Source organism: Musa acuminata, chromosome BXJ3-4 (assembly GCF_036884655.1).
Source record: "Musa acuminata AAA Group cultivar baxijiao chromosome BXJ3-4, Cavendish_Baxijiao_AAA, whole genome shotgun sequence".
Taxonomy (NCBI): Eukaryota; Viridiplantae; Streptophyta; class Magnoliopsida; order Zingiberales; family Musaceae; genus Musa; species Musa acuminata.
Genome location: NC_088352.1, coordinates 43397536 through 43413363, shown reverse-complemented (window position 1 = coordinate 43413363; position 15828 = coordinate 43397536). Strand labels below are relative to the sequence as shown.

The 15828-nt window shown below is 42.3% G+C and overlaps 3 protein-coding genes across 5 annotated transcripts; 2 read left to right on the top strand and 1 right to left on the bottom strand.

Moving 5' to 3' along the window:
* Positions 1 to 551: 551 nt before the first annotated feature.
* LOC135636333 (phosphatidylinositol 4-phosphate 5-kinase 1-like) lies at positions 552 to 5297 on the top strand. Its single transcript, XM_065148021.1, has 8 exons — positions 552 to 1981; positions 2084 to 2251; positions 2364 to 2529; positions 2903 to 3013; positions 3140 to 3333; positions 3432 to 3562; positions 3657 to 3759; positions 4556 to 5297. Exons 1-8 carry the CDS (start codon positions 831 to 833, stop codon positions 4863 to 4865), a joined length of 2334 nt encoding a protein of 777 aa, XP_065004093.1. The 5' UTR covers positions 552 to 830; the 3' UTR covers positions 4866 to 5297.
* Positions 5298 to 9796: 4499 nt separating this feature from the next.
* On the bottom strand, positions 9797 to 10910 carry LOC103982835 (small ribosomal subunit protein uS13c). 3 transcript variants are annotated; one of them, XM_009399878.3, is made up of 3 exons: positions 10693 to 10910; positions 10390 to 10623; positions 9797 to 10169 (listed from the first exon to the last, which is right to left on the bottom strand). In XM_009399878.3, exons 1-3 carry the CDS (start codon positions 10816 to 10818, stop codon positions 10002 to 10004), a joined length of 528 nt encoding a protein of 175 aa, XP_009398153.1. In that variant the 5' UTR covers positions 10819 to 10910; the 3' UTR covers positions 9797 to 10001. The 3 variants fall into 3 exon arrangements, with proteins under 3 accessions (XP_009398153.1, XP_009398155.1, XP_009398156.1); XM_009399880.3 differs by having other exon boundaries at positions 10390 to 10617; positions 10693 to 10902; XM_009399881.3 differs by having other exon boundaries at positions 10390 to 10614; positions 10693 to 10902.
* Positions 10911 to 13635: 2725 nt separating this feature from the next.
* LOC135634680 (WAT1-related protein At1g21890-like) lies at positions 13636 to 15668 on the top strand. Its single transcript, XM_065145181.1, has 7 exons — positions 13636 to 13870; positions 14097 to 14159; positions 14253 to 14369; positions 14445 to 14682; positions 14788 to 14946; positions 15016 to 15167; positions 15240 to 15668. The coding sequence occupies exons 1-7, from the start codon at positions 13680 to 13682 to the stop codon at positions 15436 to 15438; spliced, it is 1119 nt and encodes a 372-aa protein (XP_065001253.1). The 5' UTR covers positions 13636 to 13679; the 3' UTR covers positions 15439 to 15668.
* The last annotated feature ends 160 nt before the right edge of the window (positions 15669 to 15828 follow it).

Below are 15828 nucleotides of genomic sequence, written 5' to 3'. Positions count from 1 at the left end.
GGTTGCCAACCTCAACATCATCCCCAGTGTGATCGTAGCACACATCAATCCAATCTCGATCAACATGCACATCAAATCAGAATAATTCCTCAAATCCACCTCGATTATGCTTGTTAATTATTAGTGCGCACACCAAGAAATTATTTTATGTACGCATACATACATGACTTTGGATCGATGCGGACAGTTTCCTCTACCGAGATTGTTGACATCAAAAGGTGGTGACCAATAAAAAACCCAAATCTAAACAGGATCCCAGAGATCCACCCCACTTGAGACTCGATAATCCCACACCCAAACAAAGAAAGATTTAGTGTCGGATCTCCCCAACAGGATTCCCAGATCACGTCCGAGCCGCCTCACGCCACAAATCTCTTACTCGCGTCAGTGCGGCCCCCACCGGAAGTTTCTGCTCTTCGGCCAATGGGGCTCGAGTCTCGTGGTGACGTGTGAACTGGATGGACTGGTAAATAAGGACGCGTGTGGGGGTATTTTCGTGTATGAGGATCATTATTTCTATTATATGATTGAATTATTATTACTCCTTTTTCTCTGTTCTCTTTCCTCCGTCGCCGCTGCAACGTTTCCGAAGCGAAGGGAACAGCAACGGCTGAGACGACCTTCCTCTTCTGTTCTCTCTCCCTTGGTTCCTCTGTTCTTTGTCGTCTACGTCGGCTTGGGACTCGTTTGCTTCGGAAAAGAGTATATACATTGGGGATTTCATCGAAGCTCGGAGGAAGAGGCAGGCGCTGGATCTGCATTGATTGGTAAGGAATGCCCGTCGCAGCCGCCGTTGATTAGGGCTTGCGGTCGCAGGTGGAGGACGTAGAATGCGGCGGCCAGCTGATGACAATGGTGACGCCGTCGTTACCACCACCACCACCGGAGCCGGGTGGGAGGAGACGGCGGAGGACGAGGAGAGGCCCCCTGCTCAGCCCAGAGGCGGGCGGAGAGTGACACCCACGGTTGACCAGGCGGAGGAGGCGGCGGCGGTGGAGAAGGTGATGCCGAACGGAGACCTGTATACGGGAGGGTTCGCGGGGAGCGCGCCGCACGGGCGAGGGAAGTACCTGTGGGCGGACGGATGCATGTACGAGGGGGATTGGAGGTGGGGGGAGGCCGCCGGGAAGGGCAAGTTCTCGTGGCCCTCCGGCGCTACCTTCGAGGGCGAGTTCCGCTCCGGCCGGATGGAGGGCTTCGGCACCTTCACCGGGACCGACGGAGACACCTACCGTGGCCAGTGGGTGGCCGACCGCAAGCACGGCTTCGGCAGCAAGTCGTACGCCAACGGCGACTACTATGAGGGAATGTGGCGGCGCAACCTCCAGGAGGGCCACGGCCGCTACGTTTGGCGGAACGGCAACCAGTATGCGGGGGAATGGCGGGGCGGCGTCATCAACGGCCGCGGCGCACTCATCTGGGCCAACGGCAACCGGTACGACGGTCAGTGGGAGAACGGCGTTCCCAGGGGCAGCGGCGTCTTCACTTGGCCCGACTGCAGCTGCTACGTCGGCAGCTGGAGCGGCGGCGAGCCCATGGCCCTCGACGGAACATTCTACCCCGCCACCATCGCCGCCTGCAAGGAGATCTCCGGCAGGAGAAGCTCCTTCTTTCAGCTGGCCGATGGATCAGCACCAACGACGCCGCTGGTCCTAACGTCCAGGAAGCCGTCGTCAGTGGATGGAGGCTCCACCCGTAGGGGGAGCTCGGTCGCAGAGAAGAGCCTCCCCAGGATCTGCATCTGGGAGTCAGACGGCGAGGCTGGGGATATCACTTGCGACATCATCGACACCCTCGAAGCATCGGTGCTGTACAAGGACGGGTCGTCATTCGACCATGGCAGCGGCACCCTCATTGGGACGGTGCACCGGCGACGGAGTCCCAGCTGCTTGGTGACACGAGAGGCAAAGAAGCCAGGGCAGACAATATCGAAGGGGCACAAGAACTACGATCTAATGTTAAACCTTCAATTAGGCATTAGGTAGATGCTTAAAGAAAGAGTTTTAGACTGTGCCTTTGTTGACATTTGAACCGACAATGTCCGTATATTTAGTTGTTTGATCGACTTGATTTTTGGATTCAGATACTCGATTGGGAAGCCAGGTTCGAAGCAGCCGCGAGAGCTGAGGCCAGCAGATTTCGATCCAATGGAAAAGTTCTGGACGAGGTTTCCTCCTGAGGGATCAAAGATTACTCCTCCGCACCAGTCAGTCGAATTCCGCTGGAAGGATTACTGCCCCATGGTCTTCAGGTATATCCCTTTGAGCAATGTGATCAATGCACTTCCTTGTTGCATTATTTCCAGCTCAATGCAACCTGAATCAAGTTGATGAAAAGTATTTGGATCAATTCTTGGATTGCAGGCACCTGAGGAAGTTGTTTTCAGTGGATCCGGCAGAGTATATGGTGGCTATTTGTGGAAATAGCGCTTTGAGGGAGCTGTCTTCACCTGGGAAGAGTGGGAGCTTCTTTTTCCTGACCCAGGATGATCGGTTTATGATTAAGACAGTAAAGAAATCTGAAGTGAAGGTTAGTTGATTATCTCTTGTGTCCTCCATCAGGAATTCCTTCATCAGAATTGTTAATTATTGCCTTGATCTCTCAGACCTCATCCAACCTTATCAAGTCACTGCCTTTATTATGAAAGTACAGTATGTTCTCACATTGTGGATTCTCTTTTGCCCTTTTCAGTAATAGCCATAGATGCTTCCCACCCTGTTTACTTTGTATTTACATTGTTTTTTGCCTGAATTCTTAAGCTTTCCTGTAAATTTCTTTAGTGAACTTGATATTGTAAAGATAGATGTTTATCACCTGATAATATTCGAGTGCACATTTTGTTTATCTGTTTGTTTTTTTGGCAACTTATCGCCATTGGTACCTCTTTACAATACATGCTCAGGTACTCATTAGGATGTTACGCAGCTATTATCGGCACGTATGCCAGTATGAGAACTCACTAGTGACGAGATTCTATGGCGTGCATTGTGTGAAATCTAATGGAGGGCAAAAGGTATGCAAATAATAGCATAAGCTTGTGTAAGCTAAAGTACATTCGTAATAGCTTCCCCTGTTTTACAGTACTAGTACATGCGTTTATTGTTCTCTGATCTTGTGGCACATGTTGGCTGGAAGTCAGGTCCGTTTCATCGTTATGGGTAATTTGTTCTGCTCTGAGTATCATATACATAGAAGATTTGACCTGAAAGGTTCATCCCATGGTCGGACAACTGACAAGGTTGAGGGAAAGATTGATGAGACAACAACACTCAAGGATCTCGACCTCAACTTTGTATTTCGTCTTCAAACATCATGGTACATGGAGCTTCTCGAGTAAGTTCACATTCTAATCAAAGTTGATTAATTTCTCCGGTTAGCTTTACTTTCTTTTCTGTCATCATTGGTCTGATCAAATTCTTTTTACCTTGTAGACAAATCAAGCTGGACTGTGAGTTCTTAGAAAAAGAGGGGATTATGGATTATAGTCTCCTGGTGGGAGTTCACTTCTGTGATGATATATCAGCATCTAAAATGTGCCCATCACCATTTCTTGCTTTGCCAAGTAAGTTGATAACTTTTTAAAAACCTGATTCCAGCTGTAAACATTTCACGGCAGAGATGACATTGATCTAATCATAGCAATGATGCTTGATCAGAATTATATGACCAGAAGGAAACATTTAAATGTGGAGACGTCTGGTCTGACCTATGCTTCTCATCATTAACCTGTCAGGATATGGATCAGATTCTGGACACATGGTATGCCCTTTACCTGTGTTGAGTTTGTTGTTTGTTTTCTGATTAAGAAAGCTCAGTGGTGTTACATTATCCCCAGACAGTAATAATGATGCATGATGGGGATGTTTCCCCCTCCTATTTCATATGAGCTGCTTGTGGTTTAGCATCATTCTTGCTACAATAAAAAACTTTCATATTTATTCTCTTACTGCATTTGATGCTGATGGATTTGAAAGCCTCTTGCAAATCCTCCTTAGCTTTTCCTAGAAAAACTTGTGGTTGAGTATTTTGAGTAGTCCATCTGCTACCATCAAATATAGGGGGTTGCTGTTCGAGAATCTTGTCCTGAAGATATAACAGCAGCAACGATCTATTTTTTTTCTCTTTTGTGCTTAAATAGACTGCATTGATTAAACAATTAGTAAATTAAAGGCTGTCACTTTCAAAATTCTGTCAACAGATTTCTGTTCCCATGGATGGAGTAATTGGATCATTTTAGAAACCGTGGACTTTTCGCTGCTTGGTTAGACCCCACGTCTCAATTTTGTGTGACATGATGTGGTTCTCATCATGATGTAGCTCCAATGTCATCTAGTTGGCTGACATTGGATGAATATTGCACATCATAGAGACCTAGGTGTTTTCTTCAAGTGTAGATGAAAGAGAAAAAATGATCTCTTATTGATCTTCTGTAGAACAACTTTTTTCCCATTTCAAAGATAGTTCATTCTTCATGTCATTGTTATGTTTCAGAAGTTTGGACATTCAGTTGCACTTGATTGTATATGTGATATGACAATGTCTTTTGTATGATCAGGAAGTCGTCGATTCGCTTGGGAGTGAACTTGCCAGCGAGAGCAGAGCACATAACGGGTACCGAATCCGAGCCACCATTTCTTGTAGGTTGTGAAGGGATGTCGACACCCACAGGAAGCAGCAAGCTCCATGATGTGCTTCTCTACTTCGGGATAATCGATATCCTCCAAGACTATGATATCACCAAGAAATTGGAGCATGCCTACAAATCATTGCAGGTTGATCCCAATTCCATCTCGGCAGTGGACCCGAAGCTCTACTCTAGAAGATTCCAAGATTTCATAAGCAGAATCTTCATGGAAGACACGTAACATAAGTTATCGATACGAAGGTTGGAAACCACCGAAAACGAGGAAAATCACCATAAACTCAATGGTAATCAAATTGTTACACATATGTCTAGTTTGGAGCAGCAGTGTGTGTGATTATAGAGGCAATTTTATGGTTGCTGAAGGTGGTGGGCGAGGCTGAATTTTGAAGCTCAGCCACAGAGAAGATTTGTACATTGTCATTGGAGTGAGTGAGAGTTGGATTCCTTTGTTTTCTTCACTTTTCCCCCTTTTTTTTCTCGTTTGTTTCTTAAGATAGGGAGAGAGATGAGGATTCTTTTCCTTACTGAAAAGAAGGAATCTCCAAGCAAGCTTCTGTTAGGGGCATGGAACAAGGCATGCCTGTACAGGTGGGTGTTGATGTTGATGATGTGCATGAGAAGATGTAGGCAAAGGATTTAGATATTAAATTGCACCAGCTGTTTAAAATGACTGATCTCTTTCACTCGCGCTCTCTCTCTCTCTCTCTCTCTCTCTCTCTCTCTCTCTCTCTCTTCTTCCTTTTGTGTTATTGTTCCTTCCTTTTCCAGTACTTCAATGGATGAAAGGGGTAAGCTTTTGCAGAGGACGCAGAGAAGATTACACCGCTGCACTTGGGAGCTTGTGGAAGGGTCAAATTGAGGTCAGTGGTGGGAAAAAGTGGGAAGAGGGCGAACAGGGCATCAAAAGGAGAGAAAAGCTCTTCATGGAAGATGCGCTGCTGATCCGATCTGTTGTTCTCTCTCTCTCTCTCTCTCTCTCTCTCTCTTCCTCTCTTGTTAGATTCCATCACCCTCTCTTTACAGTTTATCTCCTTCTTTGCTCCTAGGAAGCCGGTGATGTTAAAGCTTCTTTTCCCATGCTTTGGCCCTCGCCATGGACTTGTCCACGTGCGTGTGGGTCATCTTCCATCTCAGCTTTTGATTGGTACCACCCACTTCTAACATAATTGGACCTAATGAATCCACTGGAAGAACAGAGCGGGAGGCACACAGTCGAAGTCGTGCCTTCCTCTCACGACTCTCTCTCTCTCCCGCTCTCTCTCTCTCTCTCTTTCTAGCTCGCACGTACTCATAGAATAGGTCTGTGTCATTACATTAACGTGTCCCATTCCCTCTCTAATCTTCGTGCATGCCATTTCTCCCTTCTCCAGCAATATTGGCTTGTTGGCTAAGAGAAAAAGCTTCCCCTCTTACCTCTTGATCGATAGGCATACTGTCAGAAAGTAAAGCTTTTAAAGGAAGAGTATAACCCTCTCGATTAAATGCCTTTCCGGCTCAGATCGGCTACACGGACGAAGCAAAGCTCGTCGAGGTTTAAATGCGGACATTAGTGGCTTCTTAAAATTCCCACCGCTGCCTTGCGGCTTCTCTCTCCACACTCCTTTCACCTTTTTCCATCTCCTGTCCTGCCCATTCCTGGTTCTGCATAGCCACAGAGCGCCCGACCATTCGCTCTCTCTCTCTCTCTCTCTCTCTCACATGTCTCAGCTGAACACAGAGTCCTTTCCATTAGTGAGTATGTGAAGCACTGCAGTCAATTTCAAAGCAGCATGAACATAATTTAGACACATCAGATCCACTGTGAGCATGAAATGCACATGCTGAACCAACCAGGAAATCTGTGCACAAGGTTGAGACGCAGGCTGATACACAATCTCATGGTTGCTATCTGCAAGGATCTGGAGCTTGTCGCAGAAGAGCTTTGCACTCTGCAAATAGTGTTTTTTCTGAGTCATGTTTTATGCGCATGGATGCTTTCCTACCTGCAACAAACACTCACCATTCTGTCTTCTTTTATCCGCCGGTTGAAGATATCGAACTTGAAGGTGCCATAACATGGCTTTGGCGATGCAGAAGTCAACAGCTTGAGTGAGCCACGAACTGATGAAAAGCTGGCAGGCTTCAGATCGGAGTGCACAATTCACTGATGAGCATTATGACATACAGCTTTGTGCATTTGGTGCTTCGAAGAGCTCACTATTCAGAGATGGAGGAAGAACAGTAGGTTACATGGTTCCATGAATGCATCCACTAGTTCATACGAGTCACTGAGGCTTTAAAAGGATGCATCCTTCTGCTACTATAGACAAACAAAACATGCCGAAGAAACAAGATTTATAGAAGCAAGAAACCACAGTGCATGAGTGAAATAGTACGCCACTATTGGTTAACATGTTTCTAGCTCAAAACTGAGTTCATGTTGATGCCAGCACAAAAGTTCTCGTGTTGTGTCTGTAGTGTATTAAAGTCAAACAGGCTTTAATTATTCTAGCATGTTATTATATCATCAATCATGTAAACAATAAGTTCTTAACAAGAATGTTTTCCAAGATTAATAACAAAGTAAAAGTTCAACTCTTTCAATAGGGCTGCACTGTCAGATTAAATATTCCCATGGCACATTCACCCAGCTATAAGTTTCTATTTGTCGATAACCCATCCTTAAGACAGCAACATTGGGTCTTTACTGGTGATAGCAAGAATGGATAACAATCCTGACCAACTTCACAGCATCTGGAAGTTAATCTCCTAAGCATCCTTGACATGCCTTACCATCAGTCTAATGCAGTATGAGCACCAACAGAACTGTTTGGGCTCGGGAAAGCAGCACCTTGAAAAGCTTGCACCTTAATCGAGCTAAAGTTGATTAGCTAAATTTAACTACAGCAGGGGGAAAACACATACCTATCGATAAAAACATCATTTTTATCATAAAACTATAATCCATGTTGGCCTTAAAAAAATCCTTCCTTGAATAAAATCACAATCAGCAATATTAAAAATATCAAGAACAACAAGAATCTCGAGTGTTTACTGTTTGGGCTCTGCTAGATGGACAATCTCGAAATCTGACTAGACTTGTATAGAAGTCCTTTTCTTGGCATAAGCAAAGAAATTCAAGCTCAAGGTACATTAAACAACAGCGTTCAACCTACTGTGAATGCTTGTTGGAGAAAGGGATTGAATACAATTAGCATTATCTGCATCACCTCTAAAAAGAATCATCATTCAAAAGAGAACTTTCAGTAATTCATCACTACATCATCACCTACTGTGAATCCTTTTCCGTCAAAAAGGATGTATGATTTTGTTTTTACAGTAATGTGGAATCTTTCTTTTGAAACTAGCATAAACACTACGAAAAAATTTGCTTCAGTTGCTACTTCAAACAGGGGCAATAGATTTTTATGTCACATAAGAAAAGCACAAGTAGACAGCGAACTAACTACTTCAAACTTAAGCATCACAGAGGCTTAGGTGAATGAAATAAGTAGCAGAAGCAAAATGGATTTAGAGCTCCTTGTTCTCTTTCACAAATGATGTCCCTTCCTTGTATGCTTATCATTTTTCTTTCAGGACAATCTCACCCATATCATAAACTTTTTTGGGTGCTTTATCTGTATCACTTTGGTTAATAATCACTTGAGAGTCAAGAGTTCAGAAACTGTGTCCAGCATGTCAATGATTGGTTTTCAACTAAAATATATCCTTAAACTAGAAAAGAAATTAACTCTGCTTAGTCAGAGCAATATATTTGTTCCAGTATGTGTTTATGAAAAGAAAAGGATAATGAAACCTAAAACCCCAGATGACAAACTCCCACATACAGTAGTAAAACCAGGTTGTTAGCTAGGGTTTGATATATGATGACAGACATATACAGAGATTGAAGATATTGCATGAAGATACTTGCTAATAAAATATTCAACAATGATCTTCACATATGCAAATCACAGCCAGAACAAAAGTGCTAATCTGTTGTGCAACATATACAAATTTTGATGCTCGACCTCGCCTATCATTTTATTCATTTACTAACAGTGTCACCCATCTTTTTGCATTAGTTATCTAGAGTATGCCATTCGTGGGGTTTTTTTCAATGAGATAGCTATAAACAACTCAAGACAATGATGACCATTGTGAATTTAAAACAATTGCAAAAGAAGAAAACCAAACCAAGACAGCAAGGAGACCATCCTTAAAGACAAAAACATAAAACGTTTAGTAATTGCAGAGAATTTTAATTACTGCACAGATGTTCCACAGTCCAACAATCATCTTCACTCTGTTACATTATTCAGTCAGGCAAAGAAAATCATGTGCAAACAATAAGGTTCCAACAAAATGGCTCCACAGATATGCACATTAGGAATGATAAGAACAATGGAAATGGGAATCATGCTCAAAAGTGTTTGCATGAAACAGACATAATTCAAAACGGCAATTGTACATGCAACGGCAAATATAACCACAAGAATAACTTGCTTCCTATCATAGATAAAAAGAAAGAATTATCATCAGTGAAAAGAGAAAATAGTATCCAATGTCTAATAAAGTCACCATGATATGACTGTCATAAACACAGACTAATAATTGTAGAATGACACTCCCAAAGATCACTATGTAACAACCTAGTGTGTGCTTTAAAACAAAAAACACTAAAGTATTGTTGCAGAAATCTCTGACAAACAAAAACAAATCAGTGACTAAATGATCGTTACTTGTAAGTGACATCTTTACACCAGAAGCATGAAACAAAAAACCATAATCGAAGTGAAAAGATCAACATCATGGATGGTTAAATAGCATAATGATTTTACATGTAAACCTTGCCAATGAATCTCTTGAGGGCACTAAAGAGAGAGTGTGTGTGGGACTCAATCGAGTACTATAAAGGATTCACTAACTATTAGCTATACGTAATATTATTCAAAACAACAAAAGATCAATTTCAGCAAGGCAGTGCCATGATGGCAAACAGCAACTTGGTTACATCTATGATAAGCCCACAACTTTTTAAGAGCAGAACATGCTAATTTTATGAGCCTACAATGAACAATATATTCAACCACAAGCGAATCACGGTATTAATGCTTCTGACATTATGAACAGCTGAATTGAGAACAAAATAACCTAAACAAGATCTCTCTCTGACAAAATTGCATTGTTAATATCCACCATAAACATCAGTATCCAATACATCAAGAGAAAAGAAAGCCATTTCATATCCAAGATAACTCCAAAGGAACTGTTGTCAGAATAACATAACCAGTGGAAAAAAAAATTCAAGTTCCAATATTACCAGAGGTGGAGCAATTCCAACAAAATATACAATGAAAAGAAAACTGCAGATTACTCAACGAGAAGCTTTCTTCTTGCCAGCAACCGAGACCTTCTTGCCCTTGAGGGTGCGGCAGTTGTTCTTTGTTCTCTGCCCCCGACAAGGGAGCCCCATCTCATGCCTAATTCCCCTGTAGCACCGGATTTCCTTCAGCCTCTCAATCGCCAGCCTATTGAACCGCTTCTGCAAATTGAGATCGTGCACACAGAACAAAATCAAAATCACAACTTCAGCTCAATAAACACCAAAATTCAAGATAAAAGACTAGAAAGCGAAGATAGCTATTCTTGTTCACAAAAGGTGAAACCATACGACGAACAGCATCAAATTTGCAACTTCAACGCAAAAAACCAACAGAAACCAAGGCAAAAATCCGAGAAAACTAAGAGGTTTGATTCCTTACGAGGTCGCCTTCTATCATATACTTGGAGACCTCATCCCGGAGGGAGATGAGCTCCTCGTCGGATAGGTCCTTGGTGACCTTGTTTTCCAGGGAGAGGTCGCAGAGGATCTGACGAGCCCGAACACGGCCGATGCCGTGGATGTACCGGAGCGAGAACTCCACCCGCTTGTTGTTGGGGATTTCCACCCCACCGACACGGACGCAGCGGATGGTGAGCGCCCCGCGCTGCTGCGACTACGGCGAGTGATATCAGAGATTAGGGTCGACGTGAGTGGGGAAGAACGAAGAGGCAAAAGGTTGTACCTTTGAGGCAGGGGAGGGAGTGGGGAAGGAGAGGGATCCGGGGCACGAGAACGACGAGCCTCTGCTCGCGATGGAGAGGGAAGACGAGAGGGGAAGCAGCGACGACGCCATGGATAGGCCGGCCATTTCCTAACCTTCCCTTCGGCTACAGCCTCCGCTGTACAGTGACGTTATCGATTGGGTTGCTGTACCAGTGGCTCGTTCACCTCGGAAGCAAGATAAGGGGGTGTGTTTTATTTTTATTTCTTTATTTATATTCATTTACTTATATAATTTTTTAGCAAACCATTTCTCCATCTATTTCTCGTTCCAATTCGATTTTTTATAACAGAACAATATATTAGGAAATAAAAAATACAGAAAACGAAAAACGAAAATGAAGAGTATTATTATTATTATTATTATTATTATTATTATTATTATTATTATTTACTTTTTTACAAAAGATAAATGATTAAGGAACGATTTGAATGTAACATTTGAACTCGTGCCAAAGTTTTTTAAATAAAAAATAAAAAAAATTTATTACATCAAATGACATAAATAATATCTACTCATAAATTCAGACATCTGACCTCTCATTTACCTAATAAATGAACTAATTAACCCAAATGTCTTAACGAAGATGCTTTGTTAATTTTTTATAAATTAAGTTAGTCAATACTTTTAAAATGTTTTTTATCAATTAAATTAGTCGATCCTTTTAAAATTATTTTTTAAAAAAAACCCTCCAAATAGTCCGATTTTTCCTCCACAACGATAAGGAGCTAAAAGATCCACTACTTTAATTCCTGTTTCAAAGATTGATAATTTCGTCTCTAACATTTAAAAGTAGAATATAAAAACAAGATAGATTGATATATCTATAGAGACAAAAAGATAATACACATCAGTGTATAGATCATCATGCTTACGATGTTAACTCTTAAGATAGACATTGTAGTCTAGTGATCTCTTAAATCTTCTTAGTGACTTTTTATGAAGTCGCTCAATGGATATTCTCATTAAAATGAGACGTTGCAACATCCAATATATGATCGACGTGGATTGTATTAAGTTATTAAAGAGTATGCTTTCCACGTACTCTTACTTAAATATGTTGAGTGGGGAAGTTGGACAATCTCTTAACGAAGAAGCTTGAGTTTTTAGCTCTCTTCATGCTTAACAAGTCACTCTACCCATCTACACACAAAGAGAGGGGTTATTTGTGGAAGACATGCCTTCTTTCAATCTTATCTTCCACCCTCATTGGAGCTCTTAACTTTTCTACGGTTAACACAGCAAAATCATTATCTCTGCATCTCCAGGAAATTATTTTCTGAAAGATCACTAGATGACAGCTTTCAAAATCATGACTGCAAGTTTAGCACAAGATATATGGGTTTGGCAGCATATCAGACATGGTGGGTTGTGCTCAGATATGAACATTACTAAGAGAAGATCTTCCCGGATGCAACTTGGAGAAATAGTAGTGACAAGTGTGTGGATCTTGCTAGAACTAGTTGCCTAATCTTGAAAGAAACTACTGATGTGCTGAATGATTGTGCTGCCACCTAACTTTATTCTGCTACAACTTGTGAGTGAGAAACAGGGAAAGTTGATGCTTTGGCTGTCGCACACTACTTAATTAACCTGATTTACCCCCTTCAAATCATGTCAACTTTTTGAAGGTGATTAATGACTGGCGAGTGCATTATTCGATGGAATTGTGGCTGTAACATCTTGAAAAGGAAGTAACAGTTCTGTGGCTGATGGTGGTGAGGACATCAGTTTGGCAAAGGTTTTAAGAGTTTCGATTTGTTTTGTTGGAGTTGATAAGTATTTTAGATTTTTAGAGCCAACATTCTTATAGGACAAAAAAAATGTAAGTATAGAAAGATTTTTTTTCTTAGAAAAAAATCTTAAAAATTAGAGTTTTGTGAGGAAATAAAACCATCGAAGTCAAAGTTTAATTCTTCTGTATATATATATATATATATATATATATATATATATATATATATATATATATATATATATATATATATATATATATATATATATATATATATATATACTTTGATTGTTAGGATTTTCTTTTGATTTTTAAGGTCTTCTTTCCTTCCCAACATAATTTTATTGAAAGACCATTGTCAGAATGAAGCCCTAAAAATTAAAGTTTGATTTTTTTTTATGAATATTCTAAAAAAATTTCTTTAAGGAAGAAAACTCCTGAAAAGACTCGATTTTTTTTGGCATGTTTTATGGTTTGTAGGATTTTCTATTTATTTTGTATGTCTTCTCTCCTTCTCTAACACCCAACACAATTCCATGGAGTAGACAGCGAGTGGAATGTTTATTCCCTGCAACTTTTCCTATGGCTGGCTAATGAACCAATCAGGTAACATTCTCAGAACTAATTCTCGAATAATAATCTGTTGTCCTTGCTGCGTGCTTTAGCTGTCGTAATTGTTTTGTTCTGATGCAATATTGGTGACAGGAAATCCCACCATATGATTCTATGCTTAGGTTTTAGATAGTGCTTCTTGGTCACACAAAGAAGGTGGCAACACAGTGAAGTTGCAAGCTTCACACACTCGGATAGGCTCCAAACCCTGCAATCCAAGCATGATAAGCGCACCAGAGCACTTTCCCCAACCTGCTACTACCTATAGATGCTCAAACCTCATCAGCATGCATTAGTGCTTGTTTCCGTTAATGCCTTCCTTTGGGTAGTCACAATCCGGTACGCAATTCTAAATGCCAAAAGAATGGCGATAGAAGCATCCGGTGTCTGAGCACCTCCTCTCCCATCGAGCTCGCCATCGAGCACAGATCCCTTTTGGAAATATGTAGTGCTTGGAGACTCTTCTTTCATGGCCCCCTCGGGGATGAGATTCTTGTGTGGTCAATGGGGTGTGACTTGGCTTTCTAGCTATAAAAGGAGGTTTGAGCCTCTGTAGTGTGCGATAGAAGTAGAGGTGGTAGAGGACGTAGAAGACGAGGCCATGGCTCTTGGTAGTGCTTGGAAGAGTGCGAAGCCATACTTGGCCATGGTTTTCCTGCAGGTGGGTTATTCCGGGATGTACGTGGTCTCCGTCGCCTCCCTCAAGCGCGGCATGAGCCACTACGTGCTTGTCGTGTACAGGAACGCTGTGGCTGCAGCCGTCGTTGCTCCCTTTGCTCTGTGGTTTGAACGGTCTCTCTCTCTCTCTCTCTCTCTCTCTCTCTCTCTCTCTCACACACACACACACACACACACACACAGTTCATACTTTCCTGACAAACCGTAGTTAGGCTATCCTAGTTTATCTTGGTTGGATTATGCTCCGAAAGTTATTTCTTAGAGCCTATTTATCTTTCTTTGAAGACATTCATAGATGGAGAACTTCTATGTTATAATGTCTTTTTCCTCTTGATGACAGGAAAACGAGGCCCAAGATGACACTTCCCATCTTCCTCAAGATAATGGCTATGGGATTATTGGAGTACTGATCTATACATCACTGTCCATTTCTGCTTCGTGTTGTATTCCAATCAACGTGTTCATTAGTTCGAGTTCCTAATATGTCCTCATCCAGGCCTGTGCTCGACCAAAACTTCTACTACATGGGCGCCAAGAACACATCGGCAAGCTTCTCCTCTGCCATCTACAACGTATTGCCTGCTATGACTTTTGTCAATGCCATTATCCTTAGGTGAGATCTTCCACTTTCTCTATCTCAGCATGGAATATGTTGATCGGAAGATTGATGGTTTGTTTGTGTGATTAGGATGGAGAAAATTGATATCAAGAAGCGACGTAGCCAAGCGAAGGTTGTCGGTACTCTGGTGACGGTGATCGGTGCACTGCTCATGATACTGTACAAAGGTCCGGCCATCGAGTTTATATGGACGAAGGGAAGGAGCCATCACGCCGACGACGGTAGCCAAAACCAAAGCCACTGGCTTGTCGGCACGTTCATGCTCTTGTTCAGTTGCTTCTGCTGGTCTGCGTTCTTTATACTGCAGGTAATATCAAGTTTCAGCATCAAAATCTCTGCTGAGGTTGCAGTCATGAACTCAACACGAACACATTAAGGTGACTTATCGTGGTGGTCTTTTGATGTTGGACAGTCGCATACCTTGAAGTCCTATCCTGCAGAGCTCTCCTTGAGCACCTTGATATGCCTCACGGGTGCAGGACAAAGTGGAGCCCTTGCTCTCGTGATGGAGCGCAGTGCCAAGCCTTGGTTGATAGGATTTGACACGAGACTCTTCACGGCCGTTTACTCCGTAAGATGCTTCCTTTGATCCCATCTCCTTCAGATTTCTCGAGCTCACATCTGAACTCTTCCTGCGCAGGGAATAATGTGCTCTGGAATTGCCTATTACGTTCAAGGGATGGTGATGAAGGAAAGAGGCCCTGTCTTCGTCACAGCCTTCAACCCTCTTTGCATGATCATAACAGCTATAATGGGCTCCATTATTCTAGCAGAGGATATCACCCTGGGAAGGTACAGTGTCAACTATCTCATTCCACCATGAACAAAGCACCTTTACTGTCACCTTCTCCTGGAAATCTGCAGGCTTTTGGGTGCAGTCATAATAGTCATCGGTCTGTACTTCCTCATATGGGGTAAGAGCAAGGATCACTTGGCGCAACCCTCAGAGACCATGGCGAAGGACGCGGCACTCGTGCTGCCGAAGGTTGCAGACGATGCCAACAAGACGACTTCGATCGACCACGTCACTGTCATCGACGTCCAACCTTCGAAGCATCCCTAAAGGCAAATAAGCTCCGGTTTCTCTACGTAACTAGGCATCCATCACCTATCTTAGCTCTCGCCGTAGGAAAACATACCCAATACTGAAACGAAGAAGATGACTCGGATCGGATACAGCTTTATAGTGTCGAATGTTCGCTATGCGTGAACAATGATACGAGTAATATGCTTGTAATTTTTGTCATTAGCTGTTACTATCATGATCAGAGTGTGCTTGCTCTATCAGAATCATTCTTGTTGTTGGTGCCACTGTCTTCTCCGTCAGAAGCTGTCCATAAACTTCACCATGCAAATGGGCGAGAGTTCTCTTTCGTGTAGTGGCTCCAATCACCACCGAATGAGACCTCGATTCGATTAATTTATCTGATGAAATGGACTTTAGTACTGATAA

What these genes read in the sequence shown, in the direction of transcription:
- LOC135636333 (XM_065148021.1), top strand. Translation starts at nt 831, where the DNA reads ATGCGGCGGCCAGCTGATGACAATGGTGACGCCGTCGTTACCACCACC. An exon ending in AACCTTCAATTAGGCATTAG is followed by an intron (nt 1,982 to 2,083) that starts GTAGATGCTTAA and finishes TTTTGGATTCAG; the next exon opens with ATACTCGATTGGGAAGCCAG. An exon ending in ACCATTTCTTGCTTTGCCAA is followed by an intron (nt 3,563 to 3,656) that starts GTAAGTTGATAA and finishes ATGCTTGATCAG; the next exon opens with AATTATATGACCAGAAGGAA.
- LOC103982835 (XM_009399878.3), bottom strand. Translation starts at nt 10,818, where the DNA reads ATGGCCGGCCTATCCATGGCGTCGTCGCTGCTTCCCCTCTCGTCTTCC. An exon ending in CTCCCTCCCCTGCCTCAAAG is followed by an intron (nt 10,624 to 10,692) that starts GTACAACCTTTT and finishes CACTCGCCGTAG; the next exon opens with TCGCAGCAGCGCGGGGCGCT. An exon ending in ATATGATAGAAGGCGACCTC is followed by an intron (nt 10,170 to 10,389) that starts GTAAGGAATCAA and finishes CTCAATTTGCAG; the next exon opens with AAGCGGTTCAATAGGCTGGC.
- LOC135634680 (XM_065145181.1), top strand. Translation starts at nt 13,680, where the DNA reads ATGGCTCTTGGTAGTGCTTGGAAGAGTGCGAAGCCATACTTGGCCATG. An exon ending in ATGGCTATGGGATTATTGGA is followed by an intron (nt 14,160 to 14,252) that starts GTACTGATCTAT and finishes GTCCTCATCCAG; the next exon opens with GCCTGTGCTCGACCAAAACT. An exon ending in TCTTCACGGCCGTTTACTCC is followed by an intron (nt 14,947 to 15,015) that starts GTAAGATGCTTC and finishes CTTCCTGCGCAG; the next exon opens with GGAATAATGTGCTCTGGAAT.